We start from the raw sequence: 19,071 nt of genomic DNA on the forward strand, positions 1-19,071 counted from the left end.
ACGGCTAAGAAGAAAAATAAAGCATTAGAAGGGAGATAGAAGGACAGGGACCTGGGCTCCAGTTAAAAGGGGGCAGTTCAAGTGCCCACCTGTTTCCTTTAAAACCCTCACGAAAAATGGCATGAAAGGACTTACCTTTACCATAAAGACTAGAGGGAGAGGAGACAAACCAAGGAAGCGAAGGGAGGAGGAACTGACGTGGCAGGTCTGAGAGGGGAAACCTGAGCCAGCCGAGGGGAATCTGAGCCACGGCTGCCAAAATCCTCTTTCCCGTTTCACAGGACTGGTAACTGCTCCTTCCAGAGATGGGTCTAGAGATTCTAGGTGCCGGTGAGCGTGGGGTGATGGTACCAAAACGTAGAAGGTTAAGTGGAAGTCAGCACGTTTAGTGTTGAGATGACCCCTGGCCACCTTCCCTCCAGCCACCTGCTTCTCTTCCTCATCGCTCAGAATGCTGCCTGCCAGGTTCCTACCTCCACACAGGAAACTGGAAGAATCGTGTGGGGAATCTGACCAGCCCAAGAGAAAAGGCTTAAGTTCTTGAGGGCTCCATCATGCAAAGGAATAGCCCGATGATCCTAAAAGGAGGCTCCAGGTGAGCGCTCGTGTGTCCGCAGGCTTGCCGCCAGCGACTTAGTGCTCTACTCTTAACATATGAGTGAGTGGACAAACCAGGTGGCAGACTTTTGAGTAATGCCTCAGTTAAAAAAGAAAGGACAAGGAAAAGGAAGGAAGGAAAAGAAAGAGACTTGGAGGAGACAGAAACTACGCAGGGAGAAGGAATTTTCAAAGACTATAATCTCAGAGAGAGATTATGGTATATAGAAAGCAAAAGAACAAGATACTATCAATAAGGAAGTTTTTTTTAAAGCTCTTATTATTTTTTGGGGGGGGGGACCACAAAAAAAATCTATATTTTTATATTGGGGGGAGGGAGTAGAAAATAAAGTAGCCCTATGCTGGGCCCTATTCAGTGGCAGCTTCTTGTTCCATAAGGTTAAGGAAGACTTTGAGGAAATAAAAGTTGTTTGGAAAAATCCAGGTGTAGTTGCTTTGTATGTTGTGATGGGTAGAAGGGATGAAGTGAAGTGTGAAGGCCCCTCACACCCTCCATCTCGCCTCAGACTATGTCCTGGAACCCTGGGGCGGAGAAAGCGCCACTTTCATTCCTGCTTCTTGGGATTGTTGACGGCCACGTACTGATAGAGAACGACAAGCAGGAAGAGCGACACGCCCAGCATGTTGGCAGAGATGGCGGGCTGCACGTCCGTGATCATGCTGATCAGCAGGGCTCGGCTCCGACACGCTCTGTGGACTAACTCGAAGTAGGAGACCTGGACCGGAAGTTTGCTGCGCCAGCTCAGTCCCAAAACAGCCACTTCCGGCCGGTGAGGGCTCCCTAGCCCCCGCGTCTCGCCTGCTCCCGCGGTGCACTCGCAAGGGTAAAGCTCCTAGAAATTAAAACTACGGCAGAAATGGGACTTCCGTGGTGGTCCAGCGGGTACGACTCCATGCTCCTAATGCAGGGGGCCCGGGTTTGATCCCTGGTCAGGGAACTAGATCCTGCATGCCACAACTAAAGATCCCATATGCCGCAACTAAGACCTCATTGCAGCCAAATAAGTAAATAAATATTTTTAAAAATGCAACAGAAATGAAAACAGAAGAGAAGATGAAAAATTCCTGAAAAGTAGAGCAGAAAGACATAGAGCTGGAAAATGGGAGAGAAAAAAACTACAAGATGAATCAAAGAAGTTAAATATGCAAGTAGTGTTCCAGAAGGAAAGGGCAGAGAAAATGGGGAAGAAAATAATCAAAAAAATGAGTCCCAGGACTGAAGAACATGATTTTCAAGACTGAAGGGGCCTGACACTTACCCAGCTCGATGGATGAAAATAAACCCGCTCCAAGACCCATCAGCACCATCAGGACACGCGGGACAGCGGGGAAAAAATCGGTTAGTACAAAGGTTTGGGGATCAGAATGACCTCAGGCTTCTTAGCAGCATTGCAGTCTAGACGGTCACAGAGCAGTGCTTTCAGACTTGGAGGGTCATTGCTATCCATCCTAGAATTTTTTTTTTAAAATTAATTTATTTACTTTTGGCTGCATTGGGTCTTTGTTGCTGTGCGTGGGCTTTCTCTAGTTGCGGCGAGCCAGGGCTAATCTTCATTGTGGTGCGCAGTCTTCTCATTGTCACAGCTTCTCTTGTTGTGGAGTATGGGCTCTAGGCACATGGGCTCAGTAGCTGTGGCTCGCGGGCTCTAGAGCGCAGGCTCAGTAGTTGTGGCTCACGGGCTTAGTTGCTCTGCGGCATGTGGGATCTTCCCGGACCAGGGCTCAAACCCGTGTCCCCTGCGTTGGCAGGCGGATTCCCAACCACTGCACCACCAGGGAAGCCCCAGGGAAGCCCCCATCCTAGAATTCTTTAGCCAAGCGCTTAATTAAGTGCGACAGTAGAATAAAGACATTTTCAGATGTTCCAAGTCTCTAAATGTTCCTCCTTGCGCTATATCTCTGGATGCATCTTGAGTTTGTACTTTAGTGCCATGGTTCTTTTTTTTTAATTTATTTATTATTTTTGGCTGTGTTGGGTCTTCGTTGCTGCGCGCAGGCTTTCTCTAGTTGCGGCGAGAGGGGGCTATTCTTCGTTGCGGTGCGCAGGCTTCTCTTGTTGCAGAGCACCGGCTCTAGAGCCTGCGGGCTTCAGTAGCTGAGGTGCGTGGGCTCAGTAGTTGTGGCTCGCGGGCTCTAGAGCGCAGGCTCAGTAGTTGTGGCGCACGGGCTTAGTTGCTCCATGGCCTGTGGGATCTTCCCAGACCAGGGCTCAAACCCATGTCTCCTGCATTGGCAGGCAGATTCTTAACCACTGCACCACCAGGGAAGCCCAGGGCCGTGGTTCTTGATGTATGGTCCTTGGCCCGGCGGCAGCAGCTGCATCTGGGGACTTGTTAGAAATGCAGATTCTTGGACCGCACCCCAGGCGTCCTGAGTCAGGTGGTTCTGATGCACACTAAAGCTTGAGAAGCACTGCTTCAGTAAAATGAGGACATACATGTGAAAGAGGAAGATAATGGACCCGGGAAACAAGGTACCCAGCACAAGAGAGGGGGCGAGGGCAGTGCTCGGAGCTCCTAGGCCACAGCTCTGCACGGGGCACCTGCAGGCTCCGTGAACACACTGTTGCTCTTGTGCCTGATGAGTTGTAACATCAAGAGGAGATTTTTATAAAAAGGGAAGTGGATGTGGGGATGAATTAGTGACAAGTTTATAGAAAAGAGAACAAAAAAAGTAAATACTAACTCTGTATCCCAAAAACTGTGCTGAAAAGGAAAAACAGTCATAGTGCGCCCTTCAGCAGTAGACAGCATTTACGTCATCGTAACGGCGCTGATGTTGAGTACCGATTTATCCAAAATTGTGATCTGGTTGTGTTGTGAGGGCGGGGTAGAAAGCGCGTGTGTGCACACGCGTACTCGCGCTCTTCTGGTATAGAGTTGGTAAAAAAGCTAAATCCTTACCTTCCATGATGGGAGGTTAATAAATAATAATAAAACTGAAAAATCAAGGTGGAACGAGTTATAAAAATGTTTGTGATTTGGAACTATGGAAGTACGAAAGCAAGGAAATGGCCGGAAGAGTTGAAAATGGTGCTCAGAAAGGAGCAGAAAACATAAAAACAAGCTTGGTTTGACTTTTAACCTATGTGCAAACACACCTTAAACTAAAAATAAAAACAAAGTTTGAAGAAGCATGACGAATAGGAAGCCCTTGTAAGGAATGTCAGGGATGCTCTCAATAGGCTGTGAACATTCTTGAGCTGTTGGTTTTGGAGTTGATTTTTTTAAGAATGCCAGGAGGAGGGCAGGGTCAGGAAGTTCCTTGTTCCTTCTCTAGCTACTGGGAGAAGCTTCTGGGCTGGGAGGTGCCAGGTACTTCTCATCCTGGGCAGGTGGCCCCTTAAGTCAACTTGCTAAACTGGGGTTGGCAGAGAGGGCGCCAGGCGGAGGGTGAAGCCACGTCTGCTGACCTGCGCGGCTGGTGCGTGGTGCCGAGGCTGAAGCCCAGCGCTGAGCCTCAGCTTCCTCGTGTGTGACGCGGGGACCAAAGTCATACCCGTCTCACACTGGCTGTGGGGAGTGAGTGGGTACATATGCATGCAGGGCTTAGGACAGTGCCTGGTACCTCCACTGGCAGTTAGCACCCAGGGTCTCGAGAGTACCAACACGTTTTTATGTAACTTTATATTTCGAAAAAATTTTTTAACCTTACAGAAGGGCTGTAAGAATAGTACAAAGAACTCCCTTAAAAAGCCCTTCACCTCTTGTTAACATTTGGCCACATTTCCTTTTTCTCTCTCCACATACACATATAATAATATTTTGTTGCTATTCGCTCTGTTATTGAAAAGTAAGTTGCAGACGTGGTGCCCTCAGTGCTGAGCGCGCCAGTGTGTGTCTCCTAGGAACCAGAGTAAAATGATCAATTTTGGGAACTTCCACATTTATACAAAGCCATTAAGTGATGTGGAGACCATTATTAAATCTTGCCAGGGTTTCAGTACCACCTTTCAAGCAGGAATCTCCTGCACACCCCCGTCCTGCCCCCGTCCAGGATCCAGTCCAGTCCCTAGCGTCCTGTAATCTGGAGCAGTCCCTCAGCCCTAACTTTGACACTTGGGAAGAGCTGTGAAGCCACTTGTTCCGTAGAGCGTCCCTGGGTTTGGGAGGAGGATGTCGCCTCGCGATTGGATGCAGGTTATGCGCTTTGTCGGGCACACCACGGCACAGCCCAGGAGGCCCAGGGCGTCAGTTCATCCCATGAGGAGTGATGTTCACTCCAGTCACTTTGTGTCCACCTCTGTAATTAATAAGTAATCTCTGAGGAGATGTTTTTGAGGCCCTGAGTGGATGTCCTCTTCCCCGACGTATTTTCATCCGATGGTTTGAGCATTTATCGGGCATTGACTCTCGCCCAGATTCCTCGTGAAGCTCAGTTGCAGGTCATTTGGATAAACACCAGAGTTTGCTTTTGGCTGCCAGTGAGAAACTCAGCATTGGGAAATATATTGACCTTTTTTTTCTTTTTTTCCGGAGAGGTTTTATTCCATTTGGGACAAGAAATGCTCTTCCTGGGTTTAAAGTCTCAAAAGACCAGATTCATTTTTTCATTTGTTCAGTATTTGTTGAGTACCTGCTGTATACCAGGTGCTCTTCCAGGTGCTGGGGATAAAATGATAAAACAAAATTTTAAGGTAGACAAAAATCCCTATCCTCCAGGGGAGTCCGTCTAATGGGGAAATCAGACAATAAATATGTCCTCCATCGTCAGGCAGTGAGGGGTGAAGGAGGCAGGGTGTGGGGAGGTAAGGGGTGCCTCTCTAGTCGGGCCGTCTGAGAGCTGGCCTTTGGACAGAGGCCTAAGGGAGTGAGACGGGGCAGCAGGTGTGAGGCCTAGAGGTGGGAGTCGGTGGGGAGTGTAAGGGGGTCTCTGTGGCTGGGGCAGAGACGGCCGGGGGAGAGTGGCGGTCAGTGGGCTTGGAGCAGGGCCTGGGCGAGACTGGAGGGGCATCCCCACCCTGATGCCAGCACTCTGACCGAGGCCGGGCAAGGGGTGACTGGCTCTGGCAGGGCTCAGAGTGCAGCAAGGTGCGCCTCCTCCAGGCAGGCGGGTCTCAGGAAAGGAAACAGGACAGCAGAAAGTGAGCAGTTGGAAAGTGCCTTTTTTTTTTTTTTTTTTGCAGTATGCGGGCCTCTCACTGTTGTGGCCTCTCCCATTGTGGAGCACAGGCTCCGGACGCGCAGGCCCAGCGGCTGTGGCTCACGGGCCCAGCCGCTCCACGGCATGTGGGATCTTCCCGGACCGGGGCACGAACCCACGTCCCCTGCATCGGCAGGCGGACTCTCAACCACTGCGCCACCAGGGAAGCCCCGGAAAGTGCCTTTTTATTTTTCCCTGCTGCTGGGGGGAGGGCAGGAGGGGCCGGTTCCCAGGGCTCTGTGGCGGGGGCGGTCTGTGGCCCGCCTTGGCAGGCGGGCATGCCCATCAGCCCCGTGGCTTTCCAGTCTGGAGCGGCCAGGGGCCCCCAGGCCGGGAGCCCAGGGCTGTGTGTGCATTGCCAGTGGGGCCGGGCTCTTCTCTAGGTTGTCCCGGCCCGTCTCCCCACCCGGAGGGAGGGCCTTTCTCCGCCTGCCCCGCCCAGGCGACACAAGGAGAGTAAGAGCCAGCATTGGAGGAGCACTTTTCCATGGGGGTGCAGGTGGAGGGCAGCTTCTAGAGGTTTCCCACCTGCTGCTCACTGGCTTCTCACGTGCCCAAGGTTACACAGCCAGGATTTGAACCCAGGCTGATTGGTGCCAGCATCTCGTCCTTCCCCAGCAGGCTGCACTGCAAGGGCCAAGGTGCTGACATTCCATCTATTTCAGGCAGTCTCCTGTCTCCTGAGAGCTTGGTGTGCTTGACCTTTGATCTCTGGCCTGTGACCCTGGGCTGTTAGAGGGTGGTGGGAGTGAGAAGTGCCCAGAGGATTGCGAGGAGACTTTTGTGCCTCCCGTTCCAGGTCAGATCCAGAGATTCCTAGGAAGCGGGGTGACATTTATTTAGCGCTTACGTGGGTCCAGTTGACATGCCTTGTTTAACGATAACAACGACTCTCTGTAAATTAGATTTTATGAGCACCATAAATAGATGAGGAAGCTGAGACTCAAAGGTTAAATAACACCCAAGGTGGCACAGCCAGGAAGGGGAGAGTCGTATGCCAGCCTGTGTCTCCATGCTGCGCTGCTCTGCTTGCTAGAGCTGACAGGCCAGGGGCCTCTGGTTCTACCAGGCATCACGCTCTTGGCATTGCGCCTTTGGACGCTCGCACTCAGCTGCTGGAAGACGATATGGGCCTTCAGGCAGAGGTGGAAAGAGCAGGCTTCAGGGCGGGAAGACCATGGTTCCAGTCCTGTCTCTGCCCCATCCCACAGCGTGGTGTCGAATGAGTCTGGAATCCCTGTGAAGTCTTTTTACCCACCTGTGAAATGAGCATGAAAATCGCCTATGTCCTCAGACCTAGGTTGGTAGTTCTGGGTACGTAGGTGAGTCTGAGCATTTCCTGGAGTGTCCGATGCCCATGCTGGGTCGCTCCTCTCAGGGACCTCTCTGGGAGAGCACATCTGAATCTAGAGTCAGGGAGGACTTGGATCCTTTGAGAAACATCCCAACTGATTTTAAGACAACATTTTCCTTCCCTGCTTTTAAGATCTGTGTTGAAGCTGTTGTAGCAGATGTTAAGAGAAACAGGAAAAAGGACTTAACCAAAACCGGGTGGTGTTTTACTAGGACCCTAGCCTAGAGTCTCTTTAGGGACACTACCAGGTTTCCTTGTGATGAAAACGGTGGTTCTCAACTGGGGGCAGTTTTATCCCCCAGGGGCACTTGGCAATGTCTGGAGGCGTTTATGGTTGTCACAACTGGAGAGAGGGTTTAACTAGCATCCCGGTAGAAACCTGCAATGCTGCTAAACAGCCTGCAATGCACAGGACAGCCCCACAGCAAAGAATTATCTGGGTGGAAATGTTGATGGTGCCAAAGTCAAGACTGGGTAACCCTGGGTTGAAAATAGCCAGTATTTATTACGTGTTAGACATTGTTGTTCTAAGAGCTCCACAGGTATTAACTTGCTAATCCTCCCAACCCTATGACATATGAGCTATTATCACCCTCAGCTGACAGATGGAGAAGTAGGGGCACAGGGAGGGTAAACACCTGGACTGGGGCAGGGGTCCCAAGTGAGGAGCAGGCAGAGCCAGGACTTGGACCCTGATGGTCCAGCCCCAGAGTCTGTGCCTTCAGCCACTGTTGTGCTGCACCGCTCTGCGTTAAGGAGGCTGCTTGGCTTTATTTATTTATTTTTTTTTTGGCCACTCTGCGCAGCATGTGGGATCTTAGTTCCCCGAACCCGTGTGCCCTGCAGTGGAGGCGCGGAGTCTTAACCACAGAAACGTTTTATTCCTGTGCCTAGAAAATAAGAGGGGAGGGCTAGGGTTAAGGGTGATGAGGGACCTAGTGACCCATCAGTGAAAACCGTACATTTTCCAGATTCCGAGTGTGGTTCAGGTCATGAATTTAATGGCACGAGGCACCTCGTGGGAGTGGGTCGTGGGTGAACATAACTTCTTAGTCTTTGGCTCCCTTCACTGGGGAACCAAAGAGAGACCGTTCCCATCCTTTCCGTGGTGCCTGTCAGGGTCAGAGTGTGGCAGGACTGTGTGGAGAGAGCGGCTGACTGTGGCCCGGGCTGTGTTGTGTCATTGCAGACGTGAAGACAACCGTGGTTTACCCTGCCACAGAGAAACACCTGCAAAAGTACCTGCACCGGGACCTCCGCCTGGTCCGGGAGACGGGCGACGATTACAAGAACATCACCTTACCGCACCTGGAGTCCCAGAGCCTCAGCATCCAGGTACTGGCTGCCAAGGCCTGGGCCAGCCCCACGGGTCAGATTCGGAGTGCTGTCCCCACGGCCAGTGTATCTTCTCAGACACCTGTCGAGGTGGTGCCAGGGTCCAGCGCTCTCCCGCCGCAGAGGCCACGGGACACGGCAGAGAGTAGAACGGCGCCCCTGCCTTCACGGAGCTTACCTCCTTGTTCAGGTGTCAGCGCGGGAATATATAAGTAACCACACAAAACGTGAGACTGTGAGTGCTGTGGAGAAGAATAAGCAGGATAGATGGCATAGACAGTGCTGGGCTGGCTGAGGCTGTCGCTCTTTCATAGAGGATAGTCACCTTCATTGATAAGGGAATTGACAGCGGTCTTGGGCACGCCGCCGAGGCACTCGGGGGTCTCAGAGCAGTCCAGTTCGTGGAAAGAATCTCTAAGTACGCTACAGGAGCCTTGATACGGTCTCAGAATGGCTTGCCCTGGCTGGGGGTCTGTGAACGGTGAAGACGGGTGCTGGTTAGGCCTCCTCATCCAGACTCTTATCCCTGGTTTCACCCACAGCAAACCAGCCTCCAGGAGTTGAGTCACAGGGTAGAAACCCCCTTCCCTTGCTCCCCTGCATCCATTGCAGGGGGCAGGCTCGGGGGTTGGTGCAGGGCCTCTTCTCCCAGGGCGATGGCCGTGGGTTGAGAGCATCTTCGAAGTGTCTTCAGCAACTGGGCCAGGTGCAAGGCCATTTCGCTAAGACATCCGACTTCTTGGGTCAGAGCCAGAGCCTCTGCCTGGAATTGGTCCCATGTGCACACTCAGAGATAATGTGATGGATCAGGCGTTCTCCTGTAGAGTATCTCTACATACTCCACCCAAGATTCAGGCTACGGTGGTGTGGGACGTCCTAGTGTGGGAAGTTCACAGCCATTTGTCCCGGAGGAGGGAGGGTGCCCTGTATGTGGGGTCTCGGGATGTGGATTGTGCCTGGGAGGAGGAAGGACAGGAGGTTGACAGGGCTTGCAGGGGGTCCCCTGGGGAAGACCCAACCCAGCTGTTAGCCGTGGTCCCCTGCACATTATTTGCACAAGGCTCCTCTAACTCACAGTGGCTTGATTTTTTCCTTTTTTTAAAGAAGTCCCAGCACTTGCTCTGTCTTCTAAGTAGAAGGGAAATATGTCTCCATCTTCCTAGACTGTGTCTAAGATTGCAGGGGGATGTCCTGGAATGTGTGTTCTGCTGCACTGGTTGCACGTATGTGGGATTCAAGAGAGGAAGCCTGTAATACAGCTGGTGTGAGTCGTATATATACCTTCTTATAGACCATTATGCATATCCTCTTGGGAAATAATAACCCCTCTGCTCTACCAGCTTCTGCTTGACATGAGCATTCATGTATTCTTTTTTTTTTTTTTGGCCGCACCGCATGGCTTGTGAGATCTTAGTACCCCAACCAGGGATCGAACCCAGGCACACAGCAGTGAAAGCGCCGAGTCCTAACCACTGGACTACCAGGGAATTTCCCATGTATTCTTTCTCGGCTGTTTCTAGCAAGTTTACAAGCACTCAGCTTAATGGGCAATAGTCATTGTATTTATTGAGCATCCCCTATGTACCAGGCCCTGTGCTAGGCTCTGGAGGGTCACCAAGATGAACACTGATAACCTCCCCACAGTCTTGTAAGGAAGATAGGCATGCAACCTGGTAACTGCAGTATAATGGGATGAGCACTTTGGCGGTCTATACACGAGGTACAGTATCGACACAGAGGGCGAGTGATCAGCCCAGACAGTGGGGGGCTTCACAGGGGAGAGGATCCTCCAGTTGGGTCTTAAAGGACAAAGAGAAGTTTGCCAGCTGGAAGAGGCAGACAGGGCACTCCAGGCAGAGGGAAGAGCAAGTATAGGGGCACAGAGGACTGGACCCATTTGATGCATTTCGGGAACGGGTAGGAGAAGGCAGGCGGGGGCCACAAAGAGGCTTGTGCACTTCGTCCAGGAGACCAGGAGTTCCCACACCTTGCTGCTCGTCAGGATGGCCTGGTTAGATTTCTTTAAATACAGAGCACAGGGCCCTCCTCCATACCTACTGAGTCAGAATGAAGCTGGGAGTAGAGCTGGGAAATCCACATTTAAAAAAATCTTTTTGTTCTAATGATCGTCAGATTTGTGGGCGATTGCCAAAGCGATGAGCATCCTGTTAAAGGTTTGAAGCATGTGGGTAACGTGATCAGATTTAAAGAATCATTTGGAAGTTGTGAGAGTAGAAGAAGGAGGAAGACTGAACCGAGGCAGGGGCAGCGGGGAGCTTCCCTTGCGATTAAGGCGTAGACGTGGGTGATTTGGAGCAGTGAGGGAAGGGCCTGGGGTGAGTCCAGGGGTAGCTTGGGCGATGAATGGTACAGAGTCGGATTGTTAGCCAGCACGGGGGCGTGGGCAGCGGAGTGGTTTACGTGGAGGACGGTGAGTTAGTTTGGCGCTTCTTGGAACTCACGAGGTGACAGAACAGCGACTGTCCTGAGCATTTTACAGGCATCGTATCTTCACAGCAGGCCTTTGGAGACTGGCGTCAAAGCCAGGCGGTCTGGCCCCAGCGTCTGTGCTCTAAGCCAACTACCCTATTTGGCTGCTCAAATTTGAGGTGTTTGTAATTTCCCAGTAAAAAAAATGCGGTGGGGTGTCTGCATCTGGATCCTTGGAGACTGATTTGTGAGTCATCTGATCAGGGCTTCTGCTTCGGTCCAGGGTTTGGACTCTAGTTCTGCCGCCCCGGAGCCTTGCGATCTCATCCTTCATTTCTGAGTCCCAGTTTCCTTGTCTGGAAAATGTGACCGACGGCACCTCCCTCCTGGGGTCCCAGTGGAAGCTGAGAGCCGTGCCACATATCATGTGCCTGCTGCCATTTCCAGCGCAGAAAAGGCGCCAGAGTGGTGGCCGCCGTTGCCCACACAGGTTCCAGGGAGGACGGGAGAGTGTGGGGCTGAGACGCAGGCAGGGGAGGGGCGGCTGGAGGAGAGGGGCCAGCAAAAAAGAGCAGGAGGAGAGCGAAGAGGGGGCTCGGGGAGGGGGGCTCCTGGGTCAGTTGCCAGTGTCACCTACAGGGAAGAAGTCGTGCCGGGTGCGTCCAGAAGCCGCCAGCACCCCCATATTGTCTGCGGGGCCGAGGCTCCCGGGCTTGCTTTCCCAGCGTGTTACTCTCCCTTATGTCACCCCTATGATTCATGTGGACTTTGTTCCCTGGCTCTCCTCCCTCTCTCATCTGGGCTGAGACATCCTGTGTATTCAGACCTCTCCCGGCTCTCCCAGAGGGCTTACCCATGTGGCCTGCAGCCTGGGCTCTGGGGCCGGACTCTGGGTCGGAATGTGTGAACTTGGGTGAACTTCCTTGCACCTACCTCTTCCTTCCCTGCAATATGGGGACCCCGACAGTGCCCACCTTACGGGCTTGCCGCACAGGGTGGTCCCGTGAGATAGGCTCATCACAGCACACCTTCCCAGCCCTCACGTGCCGTTCCAGCCCCGCACGTGGTCCCCTCAGCGCACCTCCTTTGCTCTCATCCGCTTTCTTTTTTGCCTTTCCACAGTCGGTCTTGTAGCCTCGGGCAAGCCCAGCCTGACCTCCCCTTGGAGCCTTCCCAGCACCTTCCCTGTTCTCGGTTGCCTCCCTGGGCAGGGCTCCGTGTTGGGCAATTTCACACGCATTTTCTCACTTACAGTTCGCACCACAACCCTCACTTGGGGGTGTTATTAGATCCTCTTGAGGAGGGAGGAAACCAAGGCTTAGAGAGATGAAATCACTTTTTTTTTTTTTTTAAAAGATGCTAGTTCTTTATGTATTTATTTATTTTGGGCTGCGTTGGGTCTTCGTTGCTGTATGCGGGCTTTTCTCTAGCTGTGGGGAGCGGGGGCCTTCGTTGCGGTGCATGGGCTTCTTACTGCGGTGGCTTCTCTTGTTGCGGAGCACGGGCTCTAGGCGCGCGGGCTCAGTAGTTGTGGCTCGCAGGCTCTAGAGCGCAGGCTCAGTAGCCATGGCGCACGGGCTTAGCTGCTCCGCGGCGTGTGGGATCTTCCCGGACCGGGGCTCGAACCCGTGTCCCCCGCACTGGCAGGCGGACTCTTAACCACTGCGCCAGGGAAGCCCAGGTTGAGTCACTTTGCCAGCATGCAACTAGTTAGTGGTGGGAGTGAGAGATGAGCCCAGGCTTGTTGGGCTCCAGAGCCTGTTCATTCTCTCCCAGACGACATGTTGCTTTCCAGGCGGAGGCACAGCTGCTTATCTGTGGGCAAAAGCAGGGCCCCAGGGAGGCTGGGCCACACCAGGGCTCTCCACGCAGGGACACCATCTCCTCCCTCCCATTTATTTTTGGGAGGTTTCAGGTCAGGATCCAGCTGGCTTTTTTTCTCCAGTAGCACATTCTTAGAGAGAGTTCCAGTCAGAGAGGACATTCTGACTGGAATGTCCCTCCTTGGAATGTTCTCCACCTGCTGGGCTGTGCATCGCTCTGGCCCCAGTGCTGCACGAGGAAGCCACTGCTGGGCGGCCCCCAGACTCCACCCAACAAGTGGCACTGCCAGGCTCTTCTTGACCGTATTGTGACCGGGCTGTGGGTCTTACCAGGGGGTCTGGGAGGCCCAGATTGTCCCAGGCAGGTTTTCTCTGCCTCCTCGCTCTGCATCTCAGACAGTTGCACTTGGCCTTGGCCCTGCTGGCCGACAGCAGAGGATGTGGACTCGGCGGGGCATGGGGGAGGATGTGTGTAGCCCTGGCCCTCACTGACACTGCTGCACCAGCGTTCCTGGTGGTGGGCAGAGGAGCCCTCCGCTGGCCTGGCCGTGTCGGCGCCCTGGCCTCCCATCCACCGCTCGGGCAGCTTGAGGCCCTTCGTGACTGCGGGGCGGAAGGGGCAGCCATATGAGCCCAGCTCCTGCCCTCTCTGTGGCTCTCCAGCAGGGTTCGCTCTCGGATTTCAGGCACAGAGTTCACTGGCCTGGAAGGAAGTCGTGTTGGCAAAGGGCTCTCAGACCTCTGGGGAAGTGGAGAAGAGCCGGGGCTGGGGGGTTGGATCCCCATGAGAACAGGGGCCTTCTTATCTTAACCTCCCTGCAGGCTGGCTTCTTCAGAGAGGCCTCCAGGACCTTAATGGTAAAGTGATGCCCTTGGGATTCACACAGCGCCCAAGGATGGGTCCTCTGAAGACTGTTGACAGCAGCTAATCAAAGGGCGTGAGAGAGCTGGCAGCCTGGGGTTAACAGGAAAGGTCTGTGTAATCGCCTCTCCACGTGGCGTTTGTTCTGCTTTGTCATGAAGGGTGCATGTCAGCTGGGTCCCCAGGTGGGGCAGCGGTGCTAACCCCAGCCCTCACAAGGATCCCAGCAGGTTGAGAAACCCAGCACACTAACTTCTAGAACCTGAGCCTTTCCCCACCCTGGTGTGTAGCGGACTTCCTCTGCAGAAGAAACTCCCAGCCTGACTCTCTGCCCGTGGTCCTGAATAAAGTGGGACAGGGCCCGCCCATGGGACGCTTTTCCCGAGTCCTGTGGGCAGTGGAAGGGGCGGCTGCAGACCAGGCCTGTGAGGCCAGAGCAGAGCACGTGCACAGTGCCGGCCAGGAACTGCCTGAAGAGATGGCCCTGTCTGAGTTGCCGTGATCCCTGTGGGGATGGCTGTAGTGGGAGAGGGGAAGTCCCTTCCGGACCCCCAAGAGTAGCTCCCCGGAACAGGACAGCCTGAGTGTCGGTCCCCCGAGCATAGTGGCCCTTTCAGACTTGGCTGTCCTTCCTGGGGAGGCCTGAGAGCCTACCTGGCCCACTGTGGGGTGTCTCTCAGGGAAAATGACTGGTCTGTGAACCCCCTCTCTCCCCTTCCTTCCAGTGGGTGTACAATATTCTCGACAGGAAGGCTGAAGCTGACCGGATTGTTTTTGAGAATCCAGATCCCTCTGATGGCTTTGTCCTCATCCCCGACCTCAAGTGGAACCAGCAGCAGGTAAGGGATTTTGTGCTGGGCCTCTCTGGTCTCTGAGTGCCCTGCTCCAGGCTGCTGGGCCTCCTTAATCCTGCCCTTCCTCCTCATGTTGCTCGCTCTCTCTAAGAAGATTATAATTAACCAAAGGGGAGGCCTGAGTTCTCTGCAGTGGGAGCACATAAAACAAATGTTTACACTTTAATGGGCCAGTTAAAGCCTCTTTCTGGCTCACCTCCCACCCTGGGGGTGAGGATGGGGCAGTGTTTGCATCCATGACCTCGCGGGCTGTTCCTTTACCAGCCAAGCTGGGGAGCTGCACCCTCTCTTCCAGGAGCACCTGGAGCCCTGAGGTGTACGGTTCACCCTCTCCCCGTGCCCTGGATACCGGCAGATCCAGGCAGGCCCACGGTCTGCAACACTGGCCGGCAGAAAGTAGGGTGACCGACCCGAGGAGTCCCCTGCACTACCCGAGCCACAGAGGAGGCCTCCGGTGGTCCAGGGCCACCCCCCTCCTCCAAGCCTCTCAGCTCTGCTGCCTGGCCCCCTAGCGGCCCCTGCCCCGACCTTCTTGAGAGCAGCTTTCCCGGGAGCCGTCTTCACTCACACCGCCCCTCCTGTCCTCTGCAGCCTCTGGCCGCCTTCTCTCCTCCTTCCTCACCTCACTGTGAGGCCCGTCACCGGTATCTCTGGGCCGGGGCCCTTTGGCTGCCTGCAGGAAACGCAGGGTCACGTCTGATGCCAAAGAATGGGTTTGTTTTCCTTCCCTCGCCCATCCCGTGAGCTGATACCTGGCACAGCCTTCATGCTTCACTCGATGCCAGGAGCAGAGAGGTGTGATTTCATGTCATGTTTGGCATTCATCAGCAGGTACCATCTAAAATAAAGGCTACTTCCTACTTCACAGGAAGTCCTGTGACAGTGACACGTGGGACAGCTGAAGACACCCACAGACATGCACACACACCCCAGGTTCAAGCAGTTTTATTTCCTGCTTCTCCTTGGGCCCCTAGCTAGTGCGAGAGTCCTGGACACAGGCCATGAGAAGGAAGAGCCCAGAAGGGACTTGAAGGCAAAACGGAGGCCTGGGTGGGCACAGCTTAGCCACCTGCCAGGAGGTTCCCACTGGGCCCATCTGTAGCAGGTCTGGGGCAGAAAGCCTGGATTCTTAGGGCCCTGGAGGAGAAGAATGCGTATGGCATGGAGAGACTGTTGGCATGAAGAGGCACAGTTGGACATCCCGCACCATATGGAAAATGTCATTCTAAGTTTTTAAGTTGGGGCCCTTGGGGATTTGGTTGGGTGACTCATGGTCCCCAAATTATCTCATTGAGGAATCTAGCAGCTCAGATTGCAGGGCTGAGGGCTGCTGGATTCTCTCCATGCCTCGGCCCTTGGAGCCCTGGTGCCTGGGGCTTGCCTCGCACGAGGATGTGAAACTGGCCAAGGCCAGGGTTTGGGTAAGCAGAGACGGCTGGGAGGGTTTTCTGGGCAAGAGGAAGAGTCCGTTTGCTCTTCTCTGGCTCAAGACCTTGTTGGCCTTGGGTCTCAGGACTGTTGTGAACTCTAGGTCCTCAGCAAGGCACTGTTCAGGACGGATGGCAGGAAGGGCCGTCTGTGAGCCCTGTGAGATAGGGGAAGGGAGGAGAGGGTGAAGCCGTGGTGGAGCTCACTGCCCCGCTGGCCTGAGGCTCCCTTCCCCCCGTCACATGCCCCTTCACTTCCTCGCCTGCCTCTGATTCCAGGCACATGGAGTTGTTTACTCCCCCACTTAGATGCCCTAGACTTTCTTGCCTCTGAGCCTTTGCTTTCCTCTACCTCAATGCCCTTTCTCCAAACCCTACCTCTTCTTCAAGACCCGGGTGCCCTGCCTTCTCTTCTAGGAAGCCTCTCGGGATCACCCTAGCTAGTCTGTCCTTCTTCCTCCTGCACTCTTATCACCTTATGTCTTACAGCAGTTACTTCTGTACATGCGATTAGACCATAAGAGTTGTGCTTGGCATTTTCTTGAACCTCCTTCCCGCCGCTCATTCCCCATCAGCTGTGAGTATGTAAATACTCTCATATGGTATTTTTTAGTAGGAAGAATAAACAGAAGCTCTGTCCCTTAGACTGTCCCACTCACCCTGGCCACGAGGACGCCCACGTTGCCTGGGGATTGGTCCTGCCACGGGGTCCCTGGGATTGGCTGTGGCTGACACTGCAGGCCTTGGGGTGTGGGTGCTTCCTGGTTTCTGGGCGGAATTCCACGATTGGCAGCCTCCCCGGCCCTGTCCCCTGCTGAGCCCGGTTTACCCCTGCCTGTCTCCGCACAGCTCGATGACCTGTATCTGATTGCCATCTGCCATCGCCGGGACATCAAGTCGCTTCGGGACCTCACTCCAGAGCACCTGCCACTGCTCAGGAACATCCTCCAGGAGGGGCAGGTGAGCTGCCGGGGCCGAATCTATGCCGGAGCCCAGGGGAGTTACACTCCAGTTCCATTGCGTTCCTGGGCCCCTTTCCTCACCCCTTCCAGAAGTCCGTCTCGTGAAAAGGGCTCCTCTCTGAATGCCCGTGCAGCGGCCCATGAAGGCTTTTAGGGGGCCTCACGAGGCCCCTGTTCCTGGTCCTGCCCTGCCCTCTAGCTCTACTCTTAGCCCCCTTGCCTCACCCGACACGGGCTTCCTCAGCTCGGGTTCCCGCTTTTGCTCCCTGCCTGTGTCCTGCAGGTCACGTCTGGGATGCCCTCCCATCCCAGGGTTACGTGCCCCGCTCACGACAGCCACATCATGCCAGACGTGTTTCTCGGGTAGATGGTGCACGACCTGACGTGTGTCTGTGTCCCCTCATCTACCCTGAGGGAAGAGACTGAATCCTCTAGCACCTGGCATTCTGGGATACTTTCTCTCTGGGAGATTTGCTGAATCGAATGAAACTACAGCGTTGCTGAAAGGAGCCCTGGGGGCGAGGGGAGATGGGGGAAGAGAGTCTCGAGTCTTGGGTCCTGGTCCTGGTTTGACACTTTGACCTTAGCCCACTGGATGACCTCAGGCAGGTCACTTCACCTCTCTGGGCCTCGGTGTCTGGAGGGGGTCCTTCTTCCTTCTGATTCCATTATTCTGTGGGCTTGGTCTCAGCCTGAGACATTAGAAGATGCGGCCTCCATGGCAGGCCTGCTGTCACCAGGGTGCCCAGCGGGGAAGAGGCTCCCCCCACCAGGTCAGGTTCAACAAGAGCTGCTCTGAGGCTCTGCCGCAGACCTGAAGGAGGGGCTGTGCTTGGGGCCACTCTCCCCTCACCTGCGGCCCCTCCCTGTCCTGTGCCGACTGCCTTCTGCCCCGCATGCCCACGTCCCCATCCCCCTGGCTGCCTTTCTCTTTTCCCAGTAACTCGTTTCTCTGCTGAAACAGCCTCTGGATGCAGAGCCCCTGGGAGATGCTGGGCCAGCACTTGCGCCTGCCCTGACAGTTCCGGCGGCACCTCCCAGGAAGCCCTTCGGGTGCCCTGGTCCTGGTGTCACCCTGCTGCCGAGATCCCTGGGGGAGCGCCAAATGCAGAATAGAATACAATTCCAGGATGTATTCTGAGCACGCTGAGGCCCTGTCTTTTTCTCTTCACCCCTGCGGCCTCAGGGATTTGCCTACAGTGGAAATTAAGTCTCCTCTTAATTCCAAGCCTTGGAGGCTCCTGAAGGGGGTGTGGTAGAAAAAGCTCTACCGCCTGAGCAAGGTTGGGGCAGGCAAAGGGAGCCAGGGCCGAAGGTGATGCTTTCCTCTTCCACCAGGAATCCTGCAAGAATTTGATGATCCTATTATGACTCCCTGGTCTGTCCAGGGCAGCCCTGCTCACGTCCCCTCCCCTATCCTTTCTCTGCCACCAAGCCCTTAGCTCTGCCGCAGCCCAGCTCCACTCTGTTCTATGCTGAAAAGGAGAACAAGGCCTCTTCCCACCTACTTGATGATACAAGTCTGGTAAATCATCCAGGGCAGGATAGTCCCCACAGTCTTGGAAACCTGGGCCTGTCCTTAGCACCGAGACTTCCTAGAGGCCCAGTGGCAACTGTGAGGAAGCAGGTGTTTTACCAGGTTGGAGCGGGGAAGCCTGATCGAGGCCACCGTCCCCATCCTTGGGAGAAAGAGCCTCCGCTTTGCTGCTGTCCCCTGCACTTGCTGACTCCCAAGAATGGAAGACAGGGATCCGAAGCCAACAGCGGGTGGAGAGGCTGGTCGGGGCCGTGGGCAGGAGGGGGTTCTGGCGCCAGTGTGTGGGCAGCACGATGAGCCTCCCCGCCCCTCCCCTTTCTTGCCAGGAAGCCATCCTGCAGCGCTACCAGGTGGCGGGAGACCGCCTTCGCGTGTACCTGCACTACCTGCCCTCCTACTACCACCTGCACGTGCACTTCACTGCCCTGGGCTTCGAGGCCCCTGGCACAGGCGTGGAGCGGGCCCACCTGCTGGCCGAGGTGATCGAGAACCTGGAGCAGGACCCCGAGCACTACGGCCGCCGCACCCTCACCTTTGCCCTCAGAGCTGATGACCCCCTCCTCGCGCTCTTGCAGGAGGCCCAGAGAAGCTGAGTCGGAGAAGAGCACTGATGTGTATGGGGCGGGGGGGGAAGGGCAGCCGGATTTTAGCACCAAGTGAATTTTTTTTTTTTAATATATTTTCTACTGGTTTCTTTCCAGCATGAGAATAAACTATTGGTCTCATT

General features: G+C 54.6%; 2 protein-coding genes across 3 annotated transcripts in view; one reads left to right on the top strand and one right to left on the bottom strand.

Moving 5' to 3' along the window:
• The window catches only part of DCPS (decapping enzyme, scavenger), a 34,379-nt gene extending 15,308 nt beyond the window's left edge, over positions 1–19,071 (top strand). Inside the window, exons 3-6 of one of the 2 annotated variants that reach the window (XM_022556176.3) lie at positions 8,304–8,449; positions 14,290–14,403; positions 16,695–16,805; positions 18,671–19,071. In XM_022556176.3, coding sequence (XP_022411884.1) covers positions 8,304–8,449; positions 14,290–14,403; positions 16,695–16,805; positions 18,671–18,937 — 638 coding nt within the window. In that variant the 3' untranslated portion in view covers positions 18,938–19,071. The other variant, XM_089915802.1, reaches the window with a different exon arrangement.
• LOC111165469 (dolichyl-diphosphooligosaccharide--protein glycosyltransferase subunit 4-like) lies at positions 905–1,377 on the bottom strand. The gene has a single exon (XM_022556177.3). The coding sequence runs from the start codon at positions 1,275–1,277 to the stop codon at positions 1,164–1,166; it is 114 nt and encodes a 37-aa protein (XP_022411885.2). The 5' UTR covers positions 1,278–1,377; the 3' UTR covers positions 905–1,163.

Source organism: Delphinapterus leucas, chromosome 7, assembly GCF_059928025.1.
Source record: "Delphinapterus leucas isolate spDelLeu-1000000601 "Yukka" chromosome 7, BTC_Dleu_Yukka2, whole genome shotgun sequence".
Classification (NCBI taxonomy): Eukaryota; Metazoa; Chordata; class Mammalia; order Artiodactyla; family Monodontidae; genus Delphinapterus; species Delphinapterus leucas.